This window comes from Cygnus olor, chromosome 7 (assembly GCF_009769625.2).
Source record: "Cygnus olor isolate bCygOlo1 chromosome 7, bCygOlo1.pri.v2, whole genome shotgun sequence".
In the NCBI taxonomy this organism is placed as follows: domain Eukaryota; kingdom Metazoa; phylum Chordata; class Aves; order Anseriformes; family Anatidae; genus Cygnus; species Cygnus olor.
The window spans coordinates 13539187-13566329 of record NC_049175.1 but is presented as its reverse complement, the minus strand read 5'-3'; the positions used below and the strand labels follow the sequence as shown (position 1 = coordinate 13566329).

Here is a 27143-nt window from a genome sequence, read left to right as displayed (position 1 = left end):
CACTCCTGTTTTTTTCCCAAATTTCCCCCCCGGCCACTTCCTTGTGGCTGTGGGTGACGGGGTGCTGCCACCCAGGCCTGACTCAGCCCTGCCTGAGTCACAGCCCCGTGTCGAGGTGCACCAGGACGCCTGCCCCTTCCTCAAGGGGGGCTGCTGGGAGGGATTCCCACGAGTGCAGGGCACGAGGGGGGATTTGGGTCATCGGGGAGGCAGTTGCATCATCTGTCACAGCGCAGTGAAGGCAGGGAGGCAGCAGGTTATCAATTAGACAGGTTTTATTAGAAAAGTAAAAAACGATTGCATAGGAAGTCTTGTACTTGAACATCAAGTGTATGAGTGTAAACTGTAATCAATGGAGCGCACAGGGTGTATTGGTGAGGGGTCCTGCCCTCCGTCCCCACAGCACCTTGCACGCCCCTCTCCCCCAGGCTCTCCTCCCTGGGTCATGGAGCCATGACACAGCTCCAGACCCCTCCTGCCACACCAGCAGCCCCAGCACAGCTGCCCAGGTGTCAGCAGGGGAGTTCTGTCTTTGATCCAGGCTTCACTCCGCTGTCACTCACTCCCACACGCACACCCTCCCCCAGAAACCCCATTGATTACAATCGTTGTTACAACAAAAAAAATTAACCAGGAGGAGACCGCCTGCCCCCACAGCAGCCCCGCTGCCAAGCCCAGGAGTGCAGTCACCGCCATCATCCTACAATCACGGAAGTGTGAGGCAAGCACCGTACGGCCCCGCGCCCGCCTGGCAGGGGGGCTCCACAACCAGGGCCTCCCCTGCAGGGCCTCCGCCTGCCCCAGCTACATCCACCTACGCCCTACTCCAGCCTAACCTAAACTACTGCGGCCGCTGGGAGCCGCCACGCTCTAACCAGCTCGGTGAGTGTCAGCTCTTCCAAAGCACTTGGGTGAGCCGTGTCCCCTTCAGCACTCTTCGATGAGCAGCTGCTCGGAGCTGTACAGCTTCTTCTTGATGACCCTGAAGCCCGTGCTCAGCTTCAGGGACTGGCTGAAGCCCGGGGTGAACGCGGGCCCTGAGGCAAAGAGTCCCTGGATCTTGGGCCAGAGGCGCGAGTCCAGCCGCAGCACCAGGGTGAGCTGGAAGGTGGGCACCACAGCGGGGTCCACGGCGATGTGCCCCACGTCGTGGCAGGCCTTGCCGTGCTCCACGCAGAGGTCAAGGAGGGCCCCACGCAGCCCGCAGGGCTCGCTGCAGGCCAGACGCAGCAGCTCCGTCCTCACCTGCGCCACGAGCTGGGCCGGCATCAGGAGGCGCGAGCAGCGCTGGGCACCCAGCGGAGCCTTCCCCAGGGTGGCCTGCACCAGCTCCAGCAGCTCGGCGCACAGCACCTCGTCCTCGGGGTCGTGCAGCAGCAGGTCCAGGTCCGGCAGCGAGGCCTGGTCAGCAGAGTCGGGGTCTGCAGAGAAGAATGGGTCAGTACCTGGCAGCCTGAGGGGCTCCACGCGGCAATGCGAGGATAAACGGGGCAGTGTGGCGCTGCCCCCCCCACACTGATCCCCTCAGGGCCTCTCCCCTCACCAGGGCCCAACCCCTCAGGGCCCTCCCGGCCCCTCAGAAACCCCCCGCGCCGCCTCACTGCCCCCTCCTCAGGGCTCCCGCCGCTCACCTCCCTCCGAGCCGGAGGCGCTGCCCAGCGACTCGCAGTCGGAGCTCTCCATGCGGCCCCTGTCGCCGCCCGCCAGCCGCTCCCACAGCCCGGCCATGACGAGGGCTTTAGCAGCGCCGCCGCCGCCGCCGCCACACACCCCTCCGCCTTCTCCCGCCCGCCGCACCGCTCTGAAGGGACGACCGCCGCCGCAGCTGCTTATATAGACGCGGCGCGGCAGGCCACGCCCCCCGGCCGGCGCCCTCCGCCAATGGCAGTGCGGGGCACGTCCGCGGCGTCTCTCCTGCCCGGTGACAGCGGGCACGCACCGCCTCCCCTGCCCCCTTCCTCCCCCCCCTCCCCTCCCCCCCCCCCCCCCTCCCGGCCCCTCGCCTCAGGGCTCCGCCGCCCGCGGGCGCAGGGTTCCGTCGGGCTTCGTGTCCCGAAATTTCCACAAAACTCGGTGTTTTCACGCATCTCCCCGCCCGCCCTCGCCTTCCTGGCCTCGGCAGGGCTCGGTCCCTTGCAGTCAGACCGGGTGCTGGGTCAGGGCTGGTGCCCCCGAGGCGGGGGGCTGCCATTTTGTGGCGGCCGGGGGCTCGGTGGAGAGGGCAGCGCCACTTGTCACAGCCAAAAAACACTCCAAAATGCCCTAAAAAAGCTTTTTTACCACAGATTGTTTTGGTGTTTCCTTAGCAGTAGGGGTAAACACCCCCCAACTCTGTGCCCCCAGTGATTTGGGTGCTGTGTGTTTGCACCCCTGCAACAGCCCCGCTTTTTGGGGCAAAAATGAAGCAGCCCCAGCCCCAGCTGACAAAAATATGCACTGGTGTTTGTGCAGTGCCGTACGGTACGGCGAGACGGGCACATACGTGCCTGGAGACACTCAGATGGTGCTTGGGAGCTGGGTTTTAACAAAATTTACCTCATGGTTTTCCCCCCCCTCCTCGGTCCCAAGTTGCCTGTGCAAATGTTCGCCGAAAATAGATTGGGAACAAAATGGGGTCAAAATGGGGGAAAATGGTAAACGAGTGGGAAAAAAAAAAAAAGGATAACAGGGACCACATCTTGCTAAAAATAAGCTTGAATTCAAACACAGACATCCCAGGCTGTGCCGAGTGTAAATATTTTTCGTTCTTTGGCAAAACATCCCCCCCGTTTCTCTGCGACCCTCCTGCAGCAGAGCCCCAAAAACAGGGGTTTTGGGCCCCAAATCAGTTTTCCTACATCGTCAATCACGGTGCTTCCCCTCCCCGAAACCTCCCGCGGTGGGGCCCGAGGGGCTCTGCAGCCCCTGTTCCTGCGGCGTGCGCACGTAGCGGGGAGCGAGCCCGGCCAAGAGGCGCGGGACTGTTTGTGCAGAAACTTTCTGGACAGCCTGTTCCCGGCCTGCCGGGACCCCCCCGCCTCCTTCCCTCCCCGCCGAAGATTAGATTCGCTCCATCACGCTGCTCTGCTGCGCTGGAGGGGCCGGGCCCGGGGGAAGGCGATGCAAGGGGCTCGGCGAGTGCCTCGGCGCACGTCCACGGCGGGCGGTGGGCACGGATTTCTGCCCCGAGGGGGGCTGCAGCTACTCCTGTCCTTGCCAAGGTCCCAAAAAGTTGGGTTTAGGCAGATTTATGCTTTATTTCTGCATGCAGGATGGTGTGGAGGTGTGGGGGGGAAGGGCCGCGAGTGCCAAAAATCTGCTTGGGGACATGCAAGTGAAACATGGGCGTGCTGAGAGGGGGGCACGGAGCATCCCCAGCCCCTCTGTCCATGTGTACACCCAAAATGCGACCCACGCAGCCTGGCCATGGTGGGTGCTCGCACCCCACGGCCAAGCCCTCCGTGCCGGGGCCGCACGCACGGCGTTGGGGTTTTGTCCCGGCGCGTGCCTTGGCTCCAGAGCGAGGCCCGGGGAGGGAGGCGGGCGCAGGGCTGCGCCGGTACATGGCGTTCTGCCGCCGGCACCCACAGGAAAACCAGCGAGCAGCCCTGAACGAGGCTCTTTGTTCGTATTTTTTTTTTTTCCCTTTCCACTCCCCTCCCCGCCTCAACTTTTTGCTCCCTTCCCCCTCCGCTCCCAGCTGTGGCCAAGCCTCAAAATAATTTCAGAGCAGCTCGAGACCCCCCCCCCCCCCCCCCAGCTGGGGGCACGGTGCTACAAAACCCCGAGGAGAGGTTTGGTCATCCCCAAGCCCGCCCCACAGATGCATAAAGCAGAAATGGGGCTCTCCAGGAGTTTCCAAACCTGTGTTTGGAGCAGAGGGAGCTCTGCAGCAAGCCCTCCGGTTCTCTCGCTGCCTTACATAAAGTGTTTACCGAGCGGGAGGAGGGACGGACCGACAACATGTTTTTGCGTTTGTCATACTGTACACGATGAACTTTTCACTTCCTCTCAATAGCTCTCACACACACGCGTCTATTTTGGTGCTGTGCACATACAAACAAGCCATGTACGGCGGGGAGCTGGGGTTGTTCCTTGGGTTTGCTTGTTCCAGCCACAAGCCCAGCAAACACCAAGGAACAGCTGAAAAACATGGGGAGGGAGAAGGGAAAGGGGCTGTGCGGGGCTCTGGGGGGAAATCTCAGCCCCAGGGGGCTTGGGACCCTTTGTCAGGCACTGAACTAGGGAGATTTGGGTACCTGCGCTGAAACATTCACCTTCAGCACTCGGTGTGGAGTTGCAACTCGGGGACCTGGCCTCAGCACCAGCCTGCTGCAGGCACCAATGCCCTGGCACCCCCGCAGCTGCAGGGGTGGAAAAGTTTAATTTCATGCAAGAAAAACCTGAAGTTTTTTTTTTTTTTCCATTTCCAACTCTGCTGATCGCAGCACATAGGGTGGGCGAGGGTCAGCCCGAGCTCAGCTCGCGGCAGGTAGCGAGGGGAGCCGTGGGTGTCGCAGCTTGGCGATACGGAGGTGTTTTGGCCACGGTGGGGTTGGGTGGCTGGGGGGAACAGGATTAAAAATAGCTGGTTTGAAACAAACAAGCTGAGAATTGAAAAGCTCCCTTCTTTTCCAAAACCCACCCCATCTCAGATTGAGTTTGGAGAGCGAGTGTCATCAGTTAAATGGGTGACAGGTGAGGAGAGCTCAGGGCAGGAGCAGAGGCTGGGGAGGAAGCGTGGGACCCGTCCCGGCCGAGCTGCAGCGTTACGAACCAACGCCTGTAAGCGGTTTCAGAACCGGTACGGCGAATTTGCACGGGTGCAGAGCTGCACCTTCGGGTCGGGGCTGGCTTTTGTGCGGCAGCGGGAGGCTGGGGCCGTGGCAGGGCAGCACAGTCCCCAAAATGGATCCTCGGATGAGGGTCATGCTGAGTAAGAGGAGGAAATCTGGCAAAGAGGGCACGGCCTTTGCTTGCACGGGCAGACAGGGGCTGGCCCCGTGGCGCTCTCCATCACATCCTGTACCGTTTTGTAGGGTTTTCTGTTACCTGTAATCTCAGTGCCTCTCTCTGAGCAATGAAAAGTTGGCTCCGACACCAGGACTAATTTATAAACAGAAACAAATGCAAAACATGGCCGCATGCTTTTCCTCCTTGCTCTTGTTACCGCAGATTGCTGGTGAAACTGCTGAAACGTGTACAGATTCGATTGCCTCTCAGTTTCAATCCAGATGTGGCTGGGCAGAAATCGTTGAGTTAAAAAAAAAAAAAAAGCATCTGGTAAGTAAGATAATGAAAATGGAAGAATTAGGCAGCTGGATTATTACATAGTACAATTGCTTAAGTACAGTACAGATCCTATCCCCCTGCTGGCTAATAAATGGAGAATGAACATGTTGAAATGGTTACGCCAGAAAATAGAAATCCAGTTCTCCTTCAGAACAGAACTGAGGTACAAATGAAAAACAAGATGACTAAAACAGATGGATTTAAATAAGGGTTTTCTGCTCGTGGAGTTAAATCAGGATTAAAATCTGATTTAACCTAATCCACTTCTGAGCATAAAGCAAGTGTGCCTTGATTTCTCTCAGGACATTTTTAATTGAATTTAAATTTACCATTACAACAGCCAAGGTGCCTCAGAACTTCATTAAACTACACTCAACAGCTGACAGTTTCTTTCATCGGAACCACCCCAAGCTGTGAAAAGAGAAATGATTTCAAAGACAGAATTATTTTATTATCACAGAGCAATCTAATATGTAATGAAAAGGGTTTCGGGGTATTAAAGGTACAGCTTCCGCACTACAGAGCGACGCCCCAGCAGCACTCTGCGCGGACAACAGAGAGAGCAGTGGAGAGAAAACAGCCTCAGCAACACCTGAGGTACTGCTGCAGCAAGCGTCACCGCTTGCCCCTTCTCAGCTGACCCAGGACGGGTCTCATCCTGTCAATTCCCCAAAGGAAGGGCTGGGGCTGAAGAGTGTTTCTGGCAGGGCTCCGTACTGCTGCTCTGCAGAGGCCTGGCTCGAGCGGCAAGAACGCTCGCTTCCCAGCCAGCCCGTCACCTGGCCCTTCCAGCAGGCCCCCGGGAAGCGCAGGACTGAGTTACTGGGCTGCCTCCCCCGCCACCAAGCTGTACGTCTTCCCCTCTCTGGTCGCAGTAAGGTTGTTCTTCGACTTCGTTAAAACTCATCCCCTTTTTCTAGCTGCAAAAACTGAGCCCTGCCAGCCTGTACCACCGTGGAAGACTTCCAGAGTCCCGTAATTTCAATTTACCGGCAGCTCAAAGGGGGATCTCCACTGTCAACATTAAAAAAAAAAAAAAAAAAAAAAAAAAGAACAACAAAAAGCCCAATCCTGCTGATGCAGCTGTAAGCATCCCGATAAACGGTGGTGTGTTTTGAAGTCGGGCCAGCGAGTGCCTTTCCCCTGCTCCCCGGCAGCAGCCGTCCAGACGCGCTCAGCCCGAGGAGGGAGTGAATCCCAGCAGCTGCTCGATTGGCTTGTACCTCCACTCGTCTGCCTCCAGCTCCTCCACCAGCCCGGCGAGTTTTTCCATCCGTGCAACTTGTTGATCTGCGAGAAGTTCAAAGGTAACTGCGGTTTGCAACGACACTGCAATTAAGCCTTTCAATTAGACGTAAATTCCCAGCTGTCGGTGGGGAACGGAGCGTAGAATAAACCCCACCAAAAGCTGACTGAACGCAGAACCACTCCTACAGCCCGTGCTAACGGCGAGAAGACCTCCCCGGATCACACCAGAAAGCAAAAGGGACAGGCTTTCCTGCTTCGGCTGATGGTGAAGCTGTATTTTACCCGTCCCTGCCTCTGCCATAAAAATCCAAGTCGTACCGGGGAACCGCGAGGCCAGTAAGGAGGTGAGAACAGCGTGGGGCTCACTTCTTTAGCATAAATATTTCTGGGGCAAAAGAAGAGAGAGGTTTAGGGAAGGCCTGGCCTGCGCAGAGCCCCGGGCAGGGCTGGGTGCAGCGTGAGGAACTCCTCATTTTAATGACGGGCCTTTGAGAAGGGCCTGGGTGATTGTACCGGCAGCGCTCTGCAGCCAGAGCATGCTAAAGACACGAACGTCACCCAGGAGAGGCAGGCTGCCTCCCCGGGGTTCCCCAGGACAACTTGTTCCTCTCAGCTTTATTTAAAACCGGCTGTGCGCTTGGCACGCAGGCTCCATTCTCAATTAAATGAGCTGCGGCGGTGCAGAGGTGAGAATAGCCCTTCTTCCTTGGCTGCACGGCAAGTTTTAGAGCTCGGCAGCCTCTCGGAAAAACGTCCCAGTAGGAGCCGAGTTGCCAGCGAAAGGCCTAACACAAAACGCGCGGGATTCGTGCCTCCTGCCCCGCAGCGGCTGGGCGCTTCTAAGGGGGCTGTTCACACTCCACCTCCTGCGACGTGCTGCTTTGGGAGCTGTCAAACAAGCAAACAGAAGGACGACCTCCATCTTATTTTGAGCCTTTCCTCCGGGGAGGCAACCAGCGCTTCACAAACCAGTTTCAGAAGCTGCTGCTCGTTACGGTGCCTGCCCGCTGGCAGTGAGAGCCGCGGGAGCTGCGGGAACAATGGCTCTCCAGCTCGGCCGTGCTCTTCAGGCCAGGAACACGGGATCACGGCCTCGCAAGCACACCCTGAGACTTCCTACTGGCGGAGGACAGGAAGCCTCGCCGGGCTGAGACAACACGTGGAAGTGCCCATTCTAGCTGACGAGAGGTGGGGACCAAGAGGATGTGACCCTCGAGAGACAGCTGGGCTCCGGCGCTGAGCTCTGCCCGACGTCCTGAGAACGAGAGCCGCCGTGCAGTCAAGCCCGTCGTTCGGTTACCGACACCTGGGCGGCGGGCAGAGATCCGAGGAGGGAAAAAAAGCTCAAGCAACGCTCTCGGGGAGGGACAGAGCGGATTGAGCCCTGCCACCGCACGCCAGACACTCGCGCGGAGCGCCGTGTTGTCTCCCAAACACCTCTGGAAACCTCGCTCGACCCCGCCGGTGTCATGAGGGCTCAGCAGGGAAACAAAGGCAGCGTCAAGTGACGTGCCCGGGGCCAAAGAGACAGCCAGCGCCGGGCCAGCAGCAGGTCGTGGGCGTTTCCTGCCCCCAGCCTCCCCTCCTGGCCTCGCCTCTTGCGAAGGCAGCGCTGCACGGCGGAGCGATGGAAAAACAAGGTTCGAGAGGCGCAGCCTGCTCCCGCCCAGGCTGTGTGGGCTCCCCTCGCTTTGCATAGGGCTTGCAGGAGGACTCCTCTCGTTAATTCGAGAACTTAAAAGGCCACTCCGCTTTTTTGTGGTCAGCGCCCCAGAATATGTCAGCCTTTTCACCGCGCTCGCCCGCGCCTCCCCCGATCAGCGCAGAGCTAAAACGCGCAGCGCTCGGTGCTTACCGTGTTTCACTTGCTTTAATGTAGATGCAACCTGATAGCTGAAGACAGACTCGCAGAGGAATCTTTCCGAGCCATCTGTAAACAGAAGAAGGGAGGTGGTTTAATCTCTTCTCAGAGTTTGAGGACGGAGCAGCCTTACCCAAGCGCTGCGGCCCTCCTTCTATTTTTACGTTTGAGGTGTGGGTTTCCCCATTTGTCTACTTTCGAGACTTTCTCCTGCGCCGAGCAGCGCTCTGGTTTCCAGGCCCTGCGCTCAAATCCTGCCCAGAGCTTCAGCTGGGGCGGGTGGGTGGCTGTGCTACCCGGGAGCTGTCACCTCGGGTCATTTCAGAACACGGGGTGCGAAGCGACCGCCGCCACGGGGCCGCGGGTGACAGCAGGTCTGGTCCACCCAGCTCCGAGAGCCGCCGCATCCACGCGCCATGGAAAAAGGCTCAAAGTTCTCCCTTCGCTTCTATAAATAACGCCCAAAAGCCAACAACTGAAGCCCGCGGGTGCCAGCAGCTTGACCCTTCCAGGCACCGAGTGCGCTGACACCGCCGCGCTTGAACAAAGCCGTGAACAACGCACGCCGCTCCGCGCCTGATGGAAACCGCACGGAGCTGGGTGACTCGAGCACCTCCCTCGGGTATGTGCGGGATCGTGCGCTGCCACCGTGGTTTTTGTGTTGGTTTTTTTTATCCTGAAGAACTTGTAGAGTGCTGTCAAGCTGGCACGGGGGCTTTGCTCGCAGCAAGGCTGCAAATCCGCAAATATTCTGTTACATTCCCTCCGTCGAGTAATTTTAGGCCATTTTTAAATAGAAGGTAAGCTGAGCAGCAGCCAGCTAGTATTACGACAGTCGCTGGCTCCCTCAGGGCTCAGACACTTTGCGTCCTTGTAATGCTTTCAGATCTCCCACAGGCTTAGACCATAACCCCGCGTAGGGGATTTCAAATAACGTGCGTCTTGCAAGCTAAATCAGCAACTGATCGCACGGCTACCTGAGAAACAAAGCAGCCTGGAGCACGCAGCTGATTGCCTGCCCAGCGCTCGCATGGCTTCTGCCGCTTGCCTGTCCAAAAGGAACCCCAGCACCTAAGGGTTCATTTAACCGGTGAGACAGTCGAAGCAACGATAAAAACCAGTCGGTTAGTGGGGATTTTTGGGGAGGAAAGTGGTACGCAGCTGCCCCGCTAGCAACTGCCTGAAGAAAGAATGGGTGCCATCACCTTCTGTCTCAGAAATCAAAAAGCTAAAGTTTCCTGTAACAGGGAGAGCGTTGAGTTGGTGCCGCCACCCGGAACAGACCAACTGCCGTGTTACTGGCAAATGGCTCAGTCAAAGCAGAATCAAACAATTGCTCTGTGCTGTAAAAGCGAGGGAGAGAAGCGATCCCAAAGCTAAGGGTACTGACAGACCCCTGACACGGGGCTGGGACAACCTAACCCGAAGCTGACCCCTGGCCACCCACCCCAAGTGGCTCTCAGGAAGAACAGCTGCCTGCCTATTTGGTAACACGGAGTGCTTCATTATTTTAATTTGTTTTGAGGGCTCATTAAGTTCCATGAACAAGTCTTTAGTCATAATTACTTCAATAGACCGGCACACGGGCTCCGATGTGTAATAAAAGCAGTCGTTACGACACAGCGCTCGGTTCCCAGCTGCCCCGCGCTGTCACGTCACGTCCGTGCCTCCTGAAACCCAGGCACCGACCAGAGCGAGCCCCAGAGGGGAACGTGCTCAGCCTCAGAGCATCAGAAGAGAGGTCTAGTTCCGATTTGCCTCTGTGCTTGTGGAGGCACGCCTCCCTCGCAGCCTTTATCTTCCCTTCGTGCCACTCGCGCAGACCTCTGCAGCAAGGTCTCAGCTCGGCTTGAGTGCCAAAACAAGCCTTGCGTTTCCCGGCTTGCAGGGACACAAGCTGCCTTCTGTGCTAGCCCCGTCAAATCCAAGCCCAGAACGCGGTTTGCCAAGAAAAATACTCCTGCCTCAGCTATCTTTACAGCAATTCCTGCCCGACATCAAACGATCGGCTAACAATGAGCAATTAACGCTGTCATATTCCCTTTCAGGTGGATGGCTTCCTCGTCTGAAGCGCTGCCACAGATTTAAAACCGAGGTGACAGCAAGAAAAGTCACTTCCTCGCAAGTGGCTGCAGGGAGGGAGGCAGAGGTGGGGCCGCAGGGAGGGCCATGGGAAAAGCCGCTCCAGCCTGCCCCGGCCCTGGCGCTTCCTTCCTCCCCCAGCTTTTGCCAGCGTCTGAGCGGGCCCTGGGGCTTCGGGGGGAGGCGGGGGGCAGAAGCTAGGCAGCACGATCACCTTCCAGCATCTCCCCGGCTCCTTTGGGGTAGGTGAAGAGGGCTTTTCGCGGCGGCGCCAGGTCCGAGACGCTGAAGCCGGATCCCGTCACCGAGCTGCCGCTGACCCCGCCGGCTGAGGAGGAGGAGGAGGAGGCGGCCATCTCACCCCGGCCCAGCCTGCAGCGAGGGGAGGAAGCAGAGCAGAGTTAGGAAGGGCGCCTCAGGGGCTAAGTTCCTTATTTCTGGGCCAGGACACCAGTGCTAATGGTACAACCGAGGGCACCTGCCCCCTGTGTTTGGGTGCGGGGCAGCAGGAAGCCGGCCGCGGGGAGGACGCCCCCGCCTGCGCACATCCGTCCCGGCCCCGCCGCCGCTGGAGTTTCCCAGGGCACGCAGCCAGGGAGCGCACACGTAGTCCACGGCCAGCTCCGAAAGCAGACGGAGAGAAGGGCTTCGCTGCTCCGTGCCCTCGAGGTGCGGGAGGAGGACGGCGGCACCCCAAACGCTGGGCAGCCCGCGGGCTGACCCCTCCGCCAGGGGACCCGGGAATTTCACGGGATGACTGGAGGGCATAAAAATAACCTGGCGCGGGTCGCTGACCTGAATTTGCTGGCCTTCAGCCGCTTGGCTCTTTCCCCACTCCTGGGGTCATAAAAAGATGATTTTTTTTTTTTTTTTATTTGGCCCTGTTTCCAGGAGCATAAACACGGAAAAAGTCCTCCTCCCTCGTAAAACCTGGAAGCTCGCAGGACTGCCAGTTCCCGTACGGCATCCTGTGTGGAGCAACGCCGCGCCTCGTCTGCAGCAACCGCTCCGCGCGTTGCATCAGACGCGCTTTAGCTCCTAAAAATAGGGTGTTTGACCCCAAACTGCAGCAGGCAGGCATCCGTCTGCCGGTACAACGCAAGAGCAGTCGCTGGTTGCGTATACTTTTCTGTGCCTTTTAAGAGGTCTGTACGTTTGTAGTAATGGAGTATTTGGCACTTGTTACGTACCTGACAGCACAAAAGATGCCACTTGTTGCACCTTTTATGCTTTTATAAGCAGCAACGCTTGCTACTGACACACACTTCCCAATTATCCTATTTAATTCGTTTATATTCTCCCACCTGTTTAATACATTTCAGCAGACTCTTTAAGCTACACAGCTTTGGAAAGCGCTCAAGGTTGGTGGAGAAAACGGCTTTTTTATTTTTTTTCGGAATTAGAACTCGTGAACTCGTTCGCAGCAAGCTCAGGGTTGTTTCCTTTATTGCGCGTGAGGCAGAGCGGCGCGGCGGCTCGCCCCGAAACAGGCAGGCCGGGCCGTGAAGGATCACGCCTGGCCAAACGACACCTTTAACGGTACGGGATGCCTCAAATCACAAAGACCTGACAACCCCAGATTTTTATTTTAAACCCTTATGAGCCGCTTCTGCCCCGGCCGCCTCAGGCGCCCGCCATTTTGTGAGGGGACGGCGGCGCCGCCCCGCGCATGCGCCGCCCCGCCCCCTGCCCACACCCCACCCACCCCGCAGCCGCCTCAACCGCCGCACCGCGCATGCGCAGCGCCGCCCCCTGCCCATACCCCGCCCACCCGGCGGCCGCCTCAGGCGCGCCACCGCGCATGCGCGCACCCCCTTCAGGGCCCCTCCCCGGCTTCCGTAGCGAGCGGCTTGGCGGTGAGTGCGGCCCCAGGCGCCGGCCCCGCCGCTGCCCCGAGCGCTTTCCCCTGTCCCCGCCCGCCCCTCTCGCCGCTCTCCGGTCGCGGCGGCCCGCTCCGGGCCTCACCTGGGCGCCCGCACCGCTTGGCGCAAGCGGCGGGCGGGATCGCGCTCGCGGTGCATGCTGGGGCGGCGGGCGGGCGGCGGGCTCCGCCCACTTCCGGTCGGTTCGGAGGGGGGGGGGGCGCGGTAACCATGGCAACGGAGCCCGCGCGGGGCGGGCCCCAGGGCGCCCCCCCCCGTGGAGCGAGCGTAGCGGGATTTTGGGGTTTTTAGGGAAAAAAAAGTGTTAAATTGCCCAGCACCGCGGCCCTGCTCGGCATAGACCCGGCCCGGGGGCAGTGTGTCCCCAGGGAGCAGCCCCCCGTCGTTTGTCCCCCCACAGGTGCTGCCAACGCGGGCACAAACCTGGCAAGGGCGATCTGTTGGCTTCCAGCAGAAATTTCTGGTGAAAACACTAAAAAACAAATTTTTCCCATGTAGCGATTTTAGTGCATAGATGTGACATCTGACACACGCCACCCGGCTCTGCAGCTCACCCTGCCGCTTCCACACCGTACCACGTTTTCCACACAAAAAGCTGGACGCAGCTCCCCACGTTTTGGGGGGATAATCGCCAGGATTTTACACACAGCTCTCCAACTCACCATATTTCCTCACAGTGAGCTTTCATTTTTGCCATTTCCGTGAAAAAAAAAGCACCACATAAGCTCTGAGCAGCGCAAAGACCATACGAGACAATGCGGCGAGATGCTGCAGCCACATGGCTTAAATCATCTTAAATGCCCAAATATCTTCAGCATGCAGCTACCTGAGTGCCTGTTGTGCCATAGCAGGGCAGCTAGAGCGGAAACTCAGCTTTTCTGTATGAAAAGGAGGGTGGGAGACACGCTGTCTCTATTTCTGCAGCGTGCCGCTGTCAGAGGAGCAGCGCGATGGACATCCTGAGGCCCGCCCTGATAAGGATCGGCGGGCGAGTCTACAGGAAGAATCTCGTTCACGAGCAAGTCCACCAGCAGGAGGAGGAGGACGAAGACTTCTACGCAGGTGGGGGGCTCCTGGTGGCATCTGGACACAGCCTTGGTGTCCCCTCAGATATCTCTCTGTGCCCGAGGACCTGCCTCTGTGGTGGAGTGAGATGTTAAAAAAGGAGAGAAATGCTTTGCGATGGCCCCTGATGATCTTGCTAACCAAAGAGCAGATATAAACCTGATTACCTAGGGTTTGGGTGGCTCTACTACTGACTGTTGGTCACGTTTGCTGGCTATGAAAGACCTCCGGTAAAGGATACAAACAAACAAACTTAGGTCTGTTTCAACCAGATCTGTTTTCCTGAATTGCGTTTCTTTTTGGTAGTGGGACTCTTCGCAGATACAGCAGGACTGGAGGCTGTTTGCTAAAGTTCCTCTGTCCTGGCAGTGTTGGCCTCTAAAAAAGTTGGCTTTTTCCAATGCACATTTTGGAAGGTGTTAGCGATTTTGGGGCAGAACTCTTCTTGTCCTGCTTTGCTTTACGCTATCTTTCTGCCTGTGTGCTTGTTGTAGTTTTGCGTGAGTTGTGGGCACAGAAAAGTCCAGCTGTTATTTCTCGAGTAGAGAAGGTTGTGGCTGTTGTGTCCCATTTCCCCCTTCCACTCTGCCTGTCAGCGGATTGAACAAAGCTGTAATAAGCCGCTTGCAACCCAGATCCATCCCTATGTGCGTTTGGAAGGAGAGAGAAACCCCTGCTTCTTTCTGGAAATTACGTTTGGTCATAACAGGCACCAAAATGCTGGACCTGGAGCCTTGAACCAAAGCTCTCCTCACCTTTTATTTTTGTTCTTCTGCGACTATAAATTCCTGCTCCGCTGTCTCAGCGGGTTGATGGTGTCCACCCTGCCAGGAGAGCAGAGCATAACATGGATGAGGGCATTTCTCCCACAGACTGCAGTGGGGAGAAAACTTGGCCTGTAACTATTGCCTCCCTACGCCTCCCAGATCCAGAAGCCCTCATTCTGTTTCTCACAGCTGGTAGTAAGATGAATTAAAAAGCCTTTAGTTGCAACGGAGGGGGGTTCGTTTAACCTTGGGAGAAGAAGGTTGTGAGACTGTTGACCTACATAAAGCGCTGCCAGGCTTTACAGCGGTTGTTCAAGGTCTGCTGTTCTTTTCTGGCAGGGCCCGGCGACTGTGCAGATGAACCGTGCGATGCCTTTGTGGTGGAAGAGACTGAGAAAGGTTTCCAGTGCAGAGTGGAGGTCCCCAGCCCGTTATACAAGTGAGCCTATGTGTTTCTGGTTTCCTTGAGCCCCCTCTGGCTGGGGAAGCATTTCTGCACGGGATATCTGGGGGGGGATCAGGCTAAGCGGCAGATCTCTGAAATGTATTCTGTTCTGTGACCGTCCCGATCTTGGGAGGGGAGAATTGGCAATGCCTTTCTAGTGCAGTTGTGCTGCGCTTGGCTCCGAGCGTTTGCTGTGACAGAGACAGCAGGTGGTGCTTTCTGGCTGGCAGGAGGGTTTTTGAGCATCTCTTCCCTTGAACATGAAAGCATCGGGGAGGCTGGAAGAAGGGGAGGAGGAACCGTGGTGAGCAGCCTGGCAGGGGGAGTTTGTGAAAGCCTTGGGAGAAAGCACGTGCCTGGAATCGACTGTTGGCTCAAATCTGATGTTCACTGGGAAGCCTGGAGCGTTCAAGGCTTTATCCAGTTAGTTTTGACAGTTTTATGGGTTGAATAGTTTTACTGTGGGGGACAAAGGGAAAACACAGGTGATAAACGTGCAGTGGCAGGATTTGCTGGGAAGAGCTGCCACAGACTGACTTAAGCAAGCCAGCATCTGCTGCCTGCGCACCTCTGATGGGGAGAGGCCCGGCCAGTGACTCTCTTCCACTTTTATGCCTCCAGGTACGTAATCGGGAAGAAAGGAGAAACCAAGAAGAGACTAGAAACAGAGACTCGAACCTCAATCAGCATTCCCAAGCCGGGCGTCGAAGGGGAAATCGGTGAGCCTAAAATCAGTGTTCTCTCATCGGCTCTTGCACAGACACGATCTGAGGGGGGACAGGGAACAGGAGGTGCTTTCCTTCGGTTCCTGCACCTGGCATGGTGCTGACCCACCTCATGGCCCTGGGGAAATCACCTCACTTCTGAGGTTTTTTCCCTGTCTGTAAACCCCTATAAAGTAGTATAAGATTTTTGGGGAAAACTAAATCCTTTTTTAGCTCTCAGTGAAGTCGATTCTTAGACTTCAATGGCCAGCTCGTGAACCTGGGGCCCAAACGTGCGTTTTTTTTTTTCTTTTTTTCTTTTAATTATTGCTATTCCCATTAACAAGGAGCTGTAACATACATCCAGAAAAAAAATGCTGCATTGCGTATTTATGCACAAAATGAACTTCGGACTTTCCTTTAATGCAAGGAGTGTTTTGATGACGTTGCTGCCTTTCTGGCGCTGTCAGTTGATCCTCAGAGTGAGAGCAGGCTTTCCCGTACCGTATGTTCCTCCTCATCACTCCCGGTGACTTAACGAGAAAGGAGGCGTTGCTTGTCAGGGCTGGCCTCTGCGGATTTCTGCCAAAGCGGGTATCCAGAGGGCCCCTTACACGCACTCCACGGATAACTGGTGCTGTGTAGGGTTACAATTTATGACAGGGCTCTGAGGATTAGGTGCCGGGGGATCCAGCTGTCACGCCGCGCCGGAATGTGGTAGCACTTCTCAGTAAGTGGGCCTTGACTTCTTCCTGAGAACCGTGAAGGACTTTCAGGAGGGCTGAGAGATGTTGAAAACATGTAATAATAGGAAGCCAAGAAAATCTTGCTCCTTGCAGTTCGTTCCTCTCGAGCTCAGATGTTCTCCGTTCGGGGCCTTGAAGTGCGTGCACCAACGATATAGGCCATCTTGATCTTTGATAGATTTCCTTTGTCACTTTGGGTGAGAGCCTGCCTTTCTGGAAACTTGAAATAATGCTCTAGAAATCTGAAGAGCCACTGAAGTGAGTGATTCTTTGCTATTGTCTTTTAGACACACAGAGCTGGCTTTCTTGAGAGCAGAGGGGTGCTTCTGATGGCGTCATCCTGCCTTTGCAGAGGAAAGCACAGCCGTGTGAGGCGTTTTAAGTCGAGCAGGGAGTCTGGCAAGATTTCTCTGTGCGTGGCTGGGGGTTTTAATTCCTGTCACTTCTTCGGTGAGCCCTGGGATGACAGTAGAGAGGTGCTGTTGTGCAGGTTTTTCTAATTCTCCGTTGGCGACTCCGGGATGAAATATTCTTACCTCTGCAATATCAATACTTTAAAGCACGTGGGTAAATCCAACACAAAATCCCTGTCTGTTTAACTGCTGTTTGTTTTACGTGGGCGTGGGTGTCAGCAGTCTCCCTGCAGCTCCGTGACAGCCAGACCGGTCCTGCTTTGTTCCCTTGCAGTGATTACGGGGCAGCAGCGCAGCGGCGTCATCTCAGCCCGGACGCGCATCGACGTTCTTCTGGACAGCTTCCGCAAGAAGCAGCCCTTCACGCACTTCCTCTCCTTCGCTCTCAACCAGCCCGCGGTCCAGGAGAAGTTCCTGCAGTTCAAGGAGGAAGTGCTGGAGAAATGCGCAAAGGTTAGCACCCGCGTGGGAACTGAAATCAAACGAAAGCCCTTCAGCAGTCTCATTTCTTGAAGCAGCTTTCTGGCATTTACCTGGGAGGCCTCACTCTTCATTTACCTTTCCTAGCACTGTGTTTTTAGCGGGCCTTTTGCTGAAGTTGGTGGGTCTGCTGTGAATTTGTTGTGAAATCTGGAATGTGGAATGGCTTCCTTAGTTAACTGTTGGTAAAATATTTTGTCCTCCTTAGAGATTTTCCTGGGTGGGACGATATTCTCAGGTTCAGAAGAGGGTTGTTTCTTGTGGGGATTTTGTTTTTAATAAGAAAGCCTCCAAATGATGTAGCGGACCTTTCTCTATTTTATATGTTTCTGTGTAACTGCAACACGAGGTAGGAATTCGCACGTTTGCTGCTGCTTCTGTTTCACTTTTCCTTGTGGTTACTGGCAGCGAACGAGGACGGGTGTCACTGCGGGAGCTTGGCGAGAAACGACTCGGTAGCACATGCCACCCTGCAAGTCTCATCTCCTCTCTTCCTGGCCATGAGACCCCGTGCTGCCAGTCCCTCCTACTACCTGCAGACCTTGCGCTGAGAGCAGCGGGCAGTAGTTAGGCGTGGGGAAAGGAGGAGCAGAGAGAAGTGAGAGTAGCGCGCTCCCTGCTGTGTTTTCTGCTTCGGCCAGGCAAGGGGGATGAGACCCCCTTCGTGGCAGGTGGAGGTTAGGCTGTGGGTGTGCAGCGGGCTTTTGTGGGCTGATGGATTTACCGCCAGGTCCCCCACTTCTGCTCGTGTCTTCCAAAGGGGAAAGCAATCTTGCAAATAGCTCACGAGCTTCACTGTCCTGGGTCTTCGTGCCTTGCGTGTGAATTACCTGATATCTGGGGAAGGTGCACGTCTTGCCAAAGTTACGGTGGTCGCTTGCATGCCAATTGTCTCATCTCTAACAGCAGGCTTTGCAGTCCTGTCTTTCCTGGCAGCTCCGATTTAACTCCTTCTTCTCCGCCAGCTGCCTCTTTCCCTGACACTGTAGGAGCTGGCTGTCACCGAGGTTTCCACAGGATGTTAAATACAACTGATTCTGGCCGGTAAGCCCAGGAGCTGGCTGCAAAAACCTCGGCTGGCGGCCGTGGTGGCCTGGCTCCCTCTGTTGGCTGCCAGTCCCAGTGCTTGTGGGGGGACACCACAGCTGTGGGGAGAGAGGGGGCTTTTTGGGGGGCTGCTAAGTTCAGCGTGGGGCTCTGGCAGTGCCTGTTCGTGCCGTTGGTCCTGGGCTGAGACTGCTGCTTTCAGCCTGGTGTTTCTCTTGCCCCTTACCCCTTCTAAAGGGGCTTGTGGCTGTTGCAGTCCTTCTGCTTGATCCCCCCCGACCATCCTGGACCCTGCTTATCCGATCTTCCTCCTCCAGCTGTCTGCCAGCAGGCCCTGGGGATCTCTTGTCCCTCCCTGCGGACAGCAAAACCATCTCTCTTGCTCACTCCAGGCTTCCAGGCTGTCTCCATGTCAGGCGAATCCTTTCAGTGTAACGTCTCCAAGAAGGAGCCTCTTTTATTCGTCTTTGCCCTCCTCCACGTCCTCGTCCCATGTCTTTATTCCTGCCCCACGCTGGCCTCACCTGGCCTCGCCCCTCTCCTTGCAGAGCACTCGTTTTTCGTGCCCGCTGCTTTGTACACGTCTCCGCAGCCCTCTGTTGGCCCAGCCCCTGGTGATCTGACTTGTTCTCCGGCCCCCTCCCGATCCGTCCCCGTCGTGTTGTTTGTCTCCTGCTCACTTTTCAGGATCGCTTTGCATCACGCCGCTGTCTGCCATCCACTCGGAAACGTTCCCATAAATTTGTCTCGGTGCTTTCCCCAGCGCCGTCAGCTGCATCCAGAAGGAGCTGCCTGCTAACATCTGCAGACCTCCGGGTGCCCCCGTGCCCCAAACTGCTGCAGAAACCCAGGTTTGGGCAGAGCAGTGCTGACATGTCCATTTGCCTCCTCTTGCCAGACCTTCTGGCTCTCGTGCCAGGTTCGCCTAGCCTAGGAATACACGACGCTTTATTTTCCTCCCCTTCCTTCTCCTGGTGTTAGCTGAAGGAGTCATTGCAGCCCCGCACGCCTCCCCATCACCCTGCAGCCGGTAATGCCACTTTAATGCCACTTTATCTCACAGCAGGGTCTGCTGGAAAGCGCGTCAGTAATGAGAAACAGCAATTCAGAACTGTGCCTCGCGGAGCAAGAAGAGCTTGTAGGTTTGTCCAAAGCGACGGGATTTCTCCGGATACTTAGAGAAATCTGAGTAGGTTTCGGTGATAGCAGTGAGCTTCTCTTCTTCTCGCAATTTGCTGGTGTAAAACGTTGCAGAATTAGGCAGCCTCCAGTCTTTGAACGGAGCTCTCCAATAACAGTAAGGAGGGGAAAAGCCCAGGTGTGTGTGAGGATTTTTTCTGGCTGTTGAGCATTTGTGAGCCACTTTCTCTTCCCTCTCCGAAGCAGTTCCTATGACAACCATTCATTTATATTTTACAGCTTAGGGTTGTGTTGGTGGGTATATGCTTCCTAACTTTATTTTCTATTTTGTCCACGAGACCTGTTGTAAGGCGAGCCTTGTGCTGAGGCGCGGAACTCTTCAGGTGTCGGTCATGCTACTCAATCGTCAGGGCGGTGAGACGGCGAAGCAGAGCTGAGGGCAGACTCCTTTGAGGCTTCTTTAGAATAAATATAAGGGGAGGCTCGCCTGGACGGGGCCACTGCTGATGTGGGAGGTCCGGATGTGTGGGTGACCTTGGAGATCTGCTAGCACAGTCATGTAGGTGTTGGAGTGAGGAGAACTGAGGCGTTCGTCTGAATATGCAGGTGGAAAAGGGAAGAGGCTTTGGTCATGCAGTCACATTGCCATGAAAAACCACGGCTGGGTCTTTCAGAGCTGTGCAGACACAGGGTTTGCAGTCTTAACCTTGTGCAGATGTAGAATGGAAGAGAAATGGGAGCGTGGCAATCCGTGGCAACCTGTAAATATCCAACCTTGCTAACGAGATACTGGATCTCACAGAGGAAGGGACAGAAAATGGGAGGGGTTTCTCAGCCTGCAGCCCTTCGGTCGGTTCTGAGGGGAAGCTGTTTTTCTGGCTCACTCTTTTGTTTGGGGATCGGGGTGGGAGAGGGCATATTGCTGGCAGGCGCTATCATGCTATTAAGGAAAAAAAAATGAGAAAGCTGTCTGCAAATATTGGAAGCTCTTAAGACAGTCGAAAGGATGCAGCCGGGGGGAAGAGCTAAGCTGCTTGATCCTTTGCCTTGTCACACAGAAGGCCGTGTTTCGGTCGGTGCTTTCCCTGCTGTAGTGCCGGGGATTTGCCGGAACAATGTGCTTGGGATTTGCAAAGAGGTGAAGACTCCAAATAAAACCCTTTCCATGTTCCAGCTAGACGAGGAGAGCAAAGGTAGAAGTGGGAGGGAGATCTGAGGAAAGAGTATGTGGGGGGATTGTTTTAAGCCTAAATGGGTGGAAGTGGGTTGTTTTTCTGCGACGATGACATCGTGCATCCTTAGGGAACAGGGGTTCGAGCAGCGAATTTTGGAGAGACAATAGGATCTGTTTGATGTGTTTGTACCTGCCGGCAAGTTCCTGCAAATACACAGCTTTCAGATTCCCCTGTCAAATGCGGGGGATTCCCTGCTGCTCAGCTTCCCAGCTCTGGGGCTGGGAACCGGGGCTTTCATTAGGGCTGGAGGCCCACCTCCGCTCCTCGCTGCCACTTGTGCCGTGCGTGATGCCCACCTTCCACGGCGCAGGGGAAGGAGCTGGTGCAAGAGGAGTTTGGCACCAAGAACAACTCAGAGAGCGTGGCTGAGGTGCTGGGATCCCTGTGCCCCCCTCCGATGTCTCACCTCTGCTCTTCTGGTTACCTTACCTTGGGAGGGATTGCTGGAAGATGTCCCTAAGGCCCCAGACTGGATTGTGTGGATCGTCACGGCACTGACTGAATTGTGTCTCATAATGTGGGATTAGAATAAATGACTTCAAGCTTTTTTTTGCATCTCCACGAGCAGCAAACCCAACCACGACACTGCTGAGACGCCTGCAGAAACGCCGCCTGCACCAGGGAGAGCTGCCTCTGACGCAGCACCCATTTCGTGCGTGGGAGAAGTGGGATCTGCCGGCCCGCGGAAGAGTAGGGGTGTCAGCAGGGCTCTGAGGAGCTGTCTGAAATACCGGGGAGTAAGCCAGGAAGATTATCTGGGTCGTGGCCTGTTTGCTCTGCGCTGCTCTCAGCGCTTTGTCAGCTGTCAGCCCACACTCAGGTGCTTGGAAGCCGAGGGGTGAAGGCTGCTTTTGGGGCAGCTTGATGTTTGCGGTACAGGCTGGCATTCCCTGTCCCAGAAAACAAGGGCAAGGTTTTTGCTTTCTGACCTGCGCGCGACTTTCTTGTTTTGTTACTGTACAGTCCTGGTCGTCTGCGTGCGCTGCGGGAGGGATACCGGCTGGTTGTCTGCGGCACGGGTAAATCAAACTTTCTCCCAGTTTCTGTTCCCCAAGCCGTTGTTTCGTGGTGGGCCAAATATCCTCTGGCTACGGGTACCATTAAAAAAAGACGGATGGAGAGGAATCGTGTCCTGCACGTTAGCAGCAGCAGGAATTAAAGGAAAGAAAAAGGCTCCGAGAGGTGAGGAGGAGTGAGATGGAGGCATCCCCCTTTCCTGTTCTTTGACGTGCCTAACGTCAGGAGTCTGCTGCAGGCTGCTGCGTGGTGCTGAGGTCTGCAGCCCACGCCAGGATTTAGGGGCTCAGTCAGCAAGAAGACGATCAGGAGCAGGGGCAGGCAGGCACACGCTCTCTGTGGGCTGGGGAGCACCAAGCTTCGCCTGAAAAAACGCTGAGGTGTGAGGCATTGAGCTCTGAGGGGCTGAGGTGCTGCAGTCTTTAAATGCCAGAAAGGTTTTATTTCAAACTCTGAAGCACAGGTAGGAACTTCAGAGCTGTCGTTCTCAGTCAGTGGACTTTTTTTTTGTTTTGTTTTTCAGAGAAATGCTTCAGTGGCAGGGTAAGTGGTGCAGGCTTCTTCTGGAGTTAAAAGTGGAGGTTATTTAATGTGCTGATGGGAAATGGCCGCTAAGTGGAAATAATTGTTGTAATATGGGCGTGTTAACCATCCTCGAGGTATTTTTATAAATATCCTAGAACAAAAGAGTGTGTTTCTGAAGGCTGAGTGTAAGCACTGCTCCACCTGGGAACAGTTCTTCCCCAGCAACAACACGTAGCTCTTTTTTTAAAGGGAATTTAAACTTAATTCATCTCGGCAAACTATAGGGCACACGGGAACAAGAAAAATGTAATTATATCAGGGCTGGTATGAGCTGCGCTGGTGGAGCGGGGTGCGGCCTGTGTTTAGGCAGGATTTAGAGACCACTTAGAGCTCGTCACCGCGGCTGGCTCCAACTGTACTGCACAAAACCCCATTTCACTCCAGTTCTGTGTCTGCGCTGACTTGCGTTGAGTCCGTTGCTGGTGGCAGCGGCCGCTCTGACGGCCGTGGAAGTCCCCCTGGGCTGGAGCCTGCCCTAACGAGCCCCGATTCAGGTTCCAGGCAGAGCACACGAGCAGTGCTGGGCTGTGCCTCGCGCACAGAGCCTGAGCAATCCAGCCTGGTCTCAGCTCCGAGTCGCCACCAGCTCGAGCAGCGACGCGGAGGTGGAAGGCTCGGTGCTGGTGGCTTGGTGCTCGTTCCCTGTCGTGTTTATCCCCCCGGCAGAGGTGCGTGTCTGAGATGGGGTGAGGTTCTGTATCTGGTTGATTTGTAGGATCACGGGGTGAGCAGCAGCCTGTTCCAGAACCCTGCCAAGCTTCACCTGACTCTGGGGACGCTGGTGCTGCTGAACGAACAGGAGATCCGGAAGGCCTGTGACCTGCTGCAGCGCTGCAAGGAGGACTTTGTGGAGTAAGTGAGGCAGAGGGCTGTCACACCTAGGGCGTGCGTGGGGGGAAAGAAGCAAGCTGTCTTTAACGAGGAGCAGCGAGGAGGAGAGCAGCCCGACAGTGAGCCTATCTAAACTGCAGAAATTTACAAAAAAGCTGAACGTTTTGAGCAGGAGCGGCAGGAATCACCAAGCGTGCAACAACCAAAGAGCGTAACAACCAAGAGCATAACTCGTGGCTCAGCCCAAACCCTCAGCCTTCCCTGCAGACCCGCTCCAGTCCCTCCTTCTTCTCCCCTCAGTCCCCATTATTATTTTGTGTGAGCAGATCCTCGCTGCTGTCCCCTGCCTGCTGCAGAGGGAGGGGCGAGCTCCTTCACCTCGGCGTGTTGTCTGCAGCGGGCTCCGGCACGCCGCTTCCCTCCTGCCTCAGAGCAGATGCCGAGGTGTCCTTGACATGCATTTCTTGTGTGCAGGGAAGCCAGCAGGAGCCGTGTGAGTAATCGGGCTGAAATGCTCTGCGCTGCTCCAGCACCGGGGCTTTCTCACTGCCTGTTAACACCGAGCTGCAGATGTGGCTCCAACTGGAAACGTGGCTGAAGGACACTGTAATTACCTTATCTCTGCACGGCTTAGAAATCGGAGATGACCTAAGGGATTGGCTTATTTATTTATTTTTGCAAAGCCTTTGCACAGAGAGCGCTGATTCCTGAATTTTTTTCCTTTCTTTTCTACCTTAGAAGAATTAGCCACGCTGTGCCTGCTGATACCTATGGGAATCAACGCACAGCCAAGATCCTTACCTCCTCCCCTAAAGTGCAGGCTCTGTTTTTTCAACTGTTGAACAGAACTGCAAGCACGTTTCCAAGGGCAGGGGCTGCCTGCAGTACTTAAACTGGCACCCTCCGCGTAGGTGGGCAGAACCGAGACAGAAAATTGTTACCCTCCGCTTCCTTTGGCGGAGGGGGAATCGCCACTTGAACAGGTTATTTGCCCGGACACAGCCAAATAAATATATGCTTAAAATTAATTTAGGCTCCCTTCCACCCACACAAACCTTCATTAGCGTTTGTTTACTTCTGTAAACGCAAGCCATGCCGTGTGAAGGTAGATGTGCCCTTTTTGTCCCTTTTTAGGGTATGTGGCCTCAGGTGCTTGTAGTCTCACGTGCACGACCGCACGCGTGCTGCTCTCCTCCCAGAAAACAAACTGGAGAAGGAAATCACACTCCCGTGTCCCACCTGGGGGGTTTTACAGAGAACCTCATTGCTGGTCTCTTGGGCGGGCTGAATGGAAGAGAGCAAGGTTAGAGCAAAGTCACGTGCGTGCTATTAACTCTTGTTTATTTCTCCTGCCTGTCTGGATGCTCCGCGAGACCTGGGCGGTAAACGAGGCAGCAGCACTCGCTCGCAGGGAGCTCTCGCTGCGGCGCCTGCCTCCCCGCGGTGCTCGGGTGGCGGAGGCAAGGAGGCGGCGTGTTTTTGGAAGCAGCTCGGCTGCACAGCGCGCTTGCAGGTGTGGGAGTGCATATCACATCGTGCACGTTTTTTGGGTTTCGCCTCCCCACAAGAGTTGCTGGAGATGATTTTAAAGCGGCTCTGTTTACTTCCAGCGTTTGTAAGTGGATGTTGAAACGTACTTAGAGCTGCATTCTGCTCCGAGTGCTTGTGCCAGCGAAAATCAACGAACTGGAGGCTTTGTGTCACGATCGCTCTCTTCTCAGGGAAGGCAGGAGCCTCTCTGGAATGAGGAGTTCTGCCATTTGAATGCTGATGGGTTTTGTAAAAAGTAAATAGACATCTCTGCTTTGGGATGGCCTGTGAATACCGACAAGTTGTCTTACCATATGCCTAAAACAGTGAATGTATGAATTCAAATGTTTTTATGGTGTTTCTTGAGATGACGAGACAATAGCAGCTGTAGCTTTTTGAGCTCTTGAAATTAGGCAGCCTTCTTCTGTGTTTTTTGTTTTGGTTTGGTTTGTTTGTTTGTTTCCCCACCCCAGTGCAAACAACATTAAATGTACAGGAAAGAAAAGAGCTCTGCAGTGGAGTTCACTGCCCCATATGGTCTGTATGACATTTAAGCCCCACGTAACCTCAAAGTTGTGTTTAACAGTAGCAATAAATGTGATTTATCCCATTCCCTTAGTAAATATAGATATATATATATATATTTAGTGTGTGTGTGAGGAGTACTACACATTGTATTTCCAAAGCAGGTGTGATGTCTTGCTCTTTAACACAAGGGACCTCTTCCATTCTAGCAAGATCACCGGAGGCAGACCCCTGGCAGTGGAGGTGGCCGGGGTGGAGTACATGAACGATGACCCTGCCATGACAGATGTCCTCTACGCAAAGGTCCACATGAAGGACGGCTCGGACAGGTGAGTCCCCCACGCTCCTTGCTTCCAGTCCTAAGCGTGCGGGCAGTGCCGGGGCAGCAGAAGCCGTCTGCCCGAGGATCCCTGCCCTGTCTGAACTCGGTGGGTGCTGCTGGCAGCCCCGGGGCCAGCAGTCAGGAAGATGAAGTCATTCGTGCGTCCCAAACCGGTTCAGGCAGTGATGTGTTTGCTCTTCAAGTCGGTCGCTGGTGGTGCGGCCGAGAGATGTTATTTGTTTCCGTAGCAGTCTGTCGGAGTGAATAATGGTGGCGTGGCACAGGCGGTGAGGAGACAGCCGAGGAGATACTTCTGAGGTGACTTAGAAGGCAGGACAGCTTGGCCTCTGCTGCCTGGCTCCCAGCGCACAAACTGGGTTAATCTGGGCAGCCTGACTTATTCTGCAGCATTTAATTATTCTCCAAACCCAGTTACACCAGAAGGTCCCTAGAAAAGTGTGACTTGGTTACGGAGTTGTTTTTTTGTATCTCTGTCTAGCCTGAAACACACACCGGGTGTGAAATATCTGTATTCTGAGCTGCTGGGGAGGAATCTTGAAGCCTGGTTGGTGTCAGTGCGTGCTGGTGCCTTTAGCAGAAGGCTCCACGCTCCTTTCCAGGCGTGGTGGTGACTGGACGACCTTCCTCCAGCTCATTTTTGACAAGTGAATCACCAGCAGCAGCACCATCTTTTCTCTTAATGCTTTCTCAACAGCTGGGGGAAATGTAAGGAAGCTTGTTACAAGCATCAGGAGCTTGTGAGGTGGGTGGGGAAGGGGGCAGAGGAGTAGCCAAAAGAGCTTTATCCTTCTCTTTTGGAGATAGGGCCTTTTTTTTTTCTGGCAGTGCTACCCTTTTGGTGTCTGACCCCCTTGCTAGAGGACAGCAGGAGCTAGCAGGGGAGGAGGGAGGCTGTCGGCAGGGTCCTGCTCAGGGAAGGAGGGACGTGTTCTGGCATCTCCTTTCCCCCAGGGAAAGAAGACGGGGGGGGCGGGGGGGGCCCTGCTTAAGACCCCCTGGGGAAAACCACCCTTTGGAGGCTCTGCTGAAGTAAGAGATCGGAAGTGGGATAAGAAAACGGGTGGGAAAATGAAAGTGTAACAACTGCTGGGAGGCAGTAGGAATTGAAGTGGTCTTTTCCTCTTCTCAACTCTTCCGCTTTGAAGTCTGTCCTACCCTGAAAGAGGTGAGATAAAACAGGCGGCGGGGGGTGGAGAACCGGGACAATCGTCAGCCAGGAGAGAGAAGAGAAATACAGGGAGAAACGAGGAAGAAGCACTCAGAAAGGTGAGACAGAGACCGATGCTGGATAACCCAAATACCCTTCGGTCAGTTTGTTGTAGAAAGCACTTGAAGTGTCAGAGCTGAGCTGTGGACCTCTTTTCTCCTGGGTGTCCAAGCTCTGGACCATCTCTGAGGAGCTGTGCTTGCGAGTCTGCTTGCACTTCTGAAAGTAAGGCTGTGACTGGAGAGAAGTCCTGCGGAGCCTAAGTAGGGCCCAAAGCGAGGCAGGGATGTCTGCCCACATCTGGGGACAGCTGGGATGGTTAGGGACTGACGTTGCAGGCTGATAGGGAGGCAGAGCTGCTTTTCCCATTTTGGAGAAATGAAATCTTCAAATCCACCTTGCCTGGGAACTGGAAGTGACGAAGTCCCTGAGAAACAGCTCGCTGCTGAGGTAACATCTCCTCCCTCCTTCACGGAGGATGTTAGCTGGGGTTTTGGCCAAACCCAGGTCTTGTGCTTTGGGAGGCATCTGGAGGCTGCCAGACTTGTGTTCTGCAACACCTTTTTTGCTTATGCGTAGGAACGGGCTCACAGAGAGCCACGTGATTGTAAATTTTTTATCCCCAGCCCAGGCTGGTCCTGCCCTCACCTGTGAATTAATTCATCTCTCACAGCTGAAGGATTTGGCACTTCTCTCCTAATATAGTTCTCGAACTGTT

At 55.3% G+C, this 27143-nt stretch overlaps 3 protein-coding genes across 10 annotated transcripts in view; 1 reads left to right on the top strand and 2 right to left on the bottom strand.

Moving 5' to 3' along the window:
* Window positions 1–257: 257 nt before the first annotated feature.
* Window positions 258–1821, bottom strand: DDIT4 (DNA damage inducible transcript 4). Its single transcript, XM_040564398.1, has 2 exons — window positions 1632–1821; window positions 258–1421 (listed from the first exon to the last, which is right to left on the bottom strand). Exons 1-2 carry the CDS (start codon window positions 1726–1728, stop codon window positions 928–930), a joined length of 591 nt encoding a protein of 196 aa, XP_040420332.1. The 5' UTR covers window positions 1729–1821; the 3' UTR covers window positions 258–927.
* Window positions 1822–5075: 3254 nt separating this feature from the next.
* ANAPC16 (anaphase promoting complex subunit 16) lies at window positions 5076–12553 on the bottom strand. 4 transcript variants are annotated; one of them, XM_040564393.1, is made up of 5 exons: window positions 10932–12122; window positions 10677–10834; window positions 8375–8449; window positions 5601–5682; window positions 5076–5224 (listed from the first exon to the last, which is right to left on the bottom strand). In XM_040564393.1, exons 1-4 carry the CDS (start codon window positions 11228–11230, stop codon window positions 5633–5635), a joined length of 582 nt encoding a protein of 193 aa, XP_040420327.1. In that variant the 5' UTR covers window positions 11231–12122; the 3' UTR covers window positions 5076–5224; window positions 5601–5632. The 4 variants fall into 4 exon arrangements, with proteins under 4 accessions (XP_040420327.1, XP_040420328.1, XP_040420329.1 ...); XM_040564394.1 differs by lacking the exon at window positions 5601–5682 and having other exon boundaries at window positions 10932–12118; XM_040564395.1 differs by lacking the exons at window positions 5076–5224; window positions 5601–5682; window positions 10932–12122 and adding exons at window positions 6189–6561; window positions 12428–12553.
* The window catches only part of LOC121073478 (testican-2-like), a 32182-nt gene continuing 17242 nt past the window's right edge, over window positions 12204–27143 (top strand). For 4 of the 5 annotated variants that reach the window (XM_040564379.1, XM_040564383.1, XM_040564385.1 and 1 more), the window contains exons 1-7: window positions 12204–12318; window positions 13270–13407; window positions 14517–14616; window positions 15244–15341; window positions 16760–16938; window positions 22705–22841; window positions 25085–25204. In XM_040564379.1, coding sequence (XP_040420313.1) covers window positions 12264–12318; window positions 13270–13407; window positions 14517–14616; window positions 15244–15341; window positions 16760–16938; window positions 22705–22841; window positions 25085–25204 — 827 coding nt within the window. In that variant the 5' untranslated portion in view covers window positions 12204–12263. The remainder of the gene's footprint in view (window positions 12319–13269; window positions 13408–14516; window positions 14617–15243; window positions 15342–16759; window positions 16939–22704; window positions 22842–25084; window positions 25205–27143) is intronic. The other variant, XM_040564381.1, reaches the window with a different exon arrangement.

Coding starts and splice junctions, on each gene's coding strand:
- ANAPC16 (XM_040564393.1), bottom strand. CDS start 11,230: ATGCCCTCCAGTCATCCCGTGAAATTCCCGGGTCCCCTGGCGGAGGGG. Junction 8,450..10,676: donor AGCCGGGGAGATGCTGGAAG/GTGATCGTGCTG, acceptor TTCTGTTTACAG/ATGGCTCGGAAAGATTCCTC. Junction 5,683..8,374: donor ATTAAAGCAAGTGAAACACG/GTAAGCACCGAG, acceptor CTCTTTTCACAG/CTTGGGGTGGTTCCGATGAA.
- DDIT4 (XM_040564398.1), bottom strand. CDS start 1,728: ATGGCCGGGCTGTGGGAGCGGCTGGCGGGCGGCGACAGGGGCCGCATG. Junction 1,422..1,631: donor CGCCTCCGGCTCGGAGGGAG/GTGAGCGGCGGG, acceptor TCTTCTCTGCAG/ACCCCGACTCTGCTGACCAG.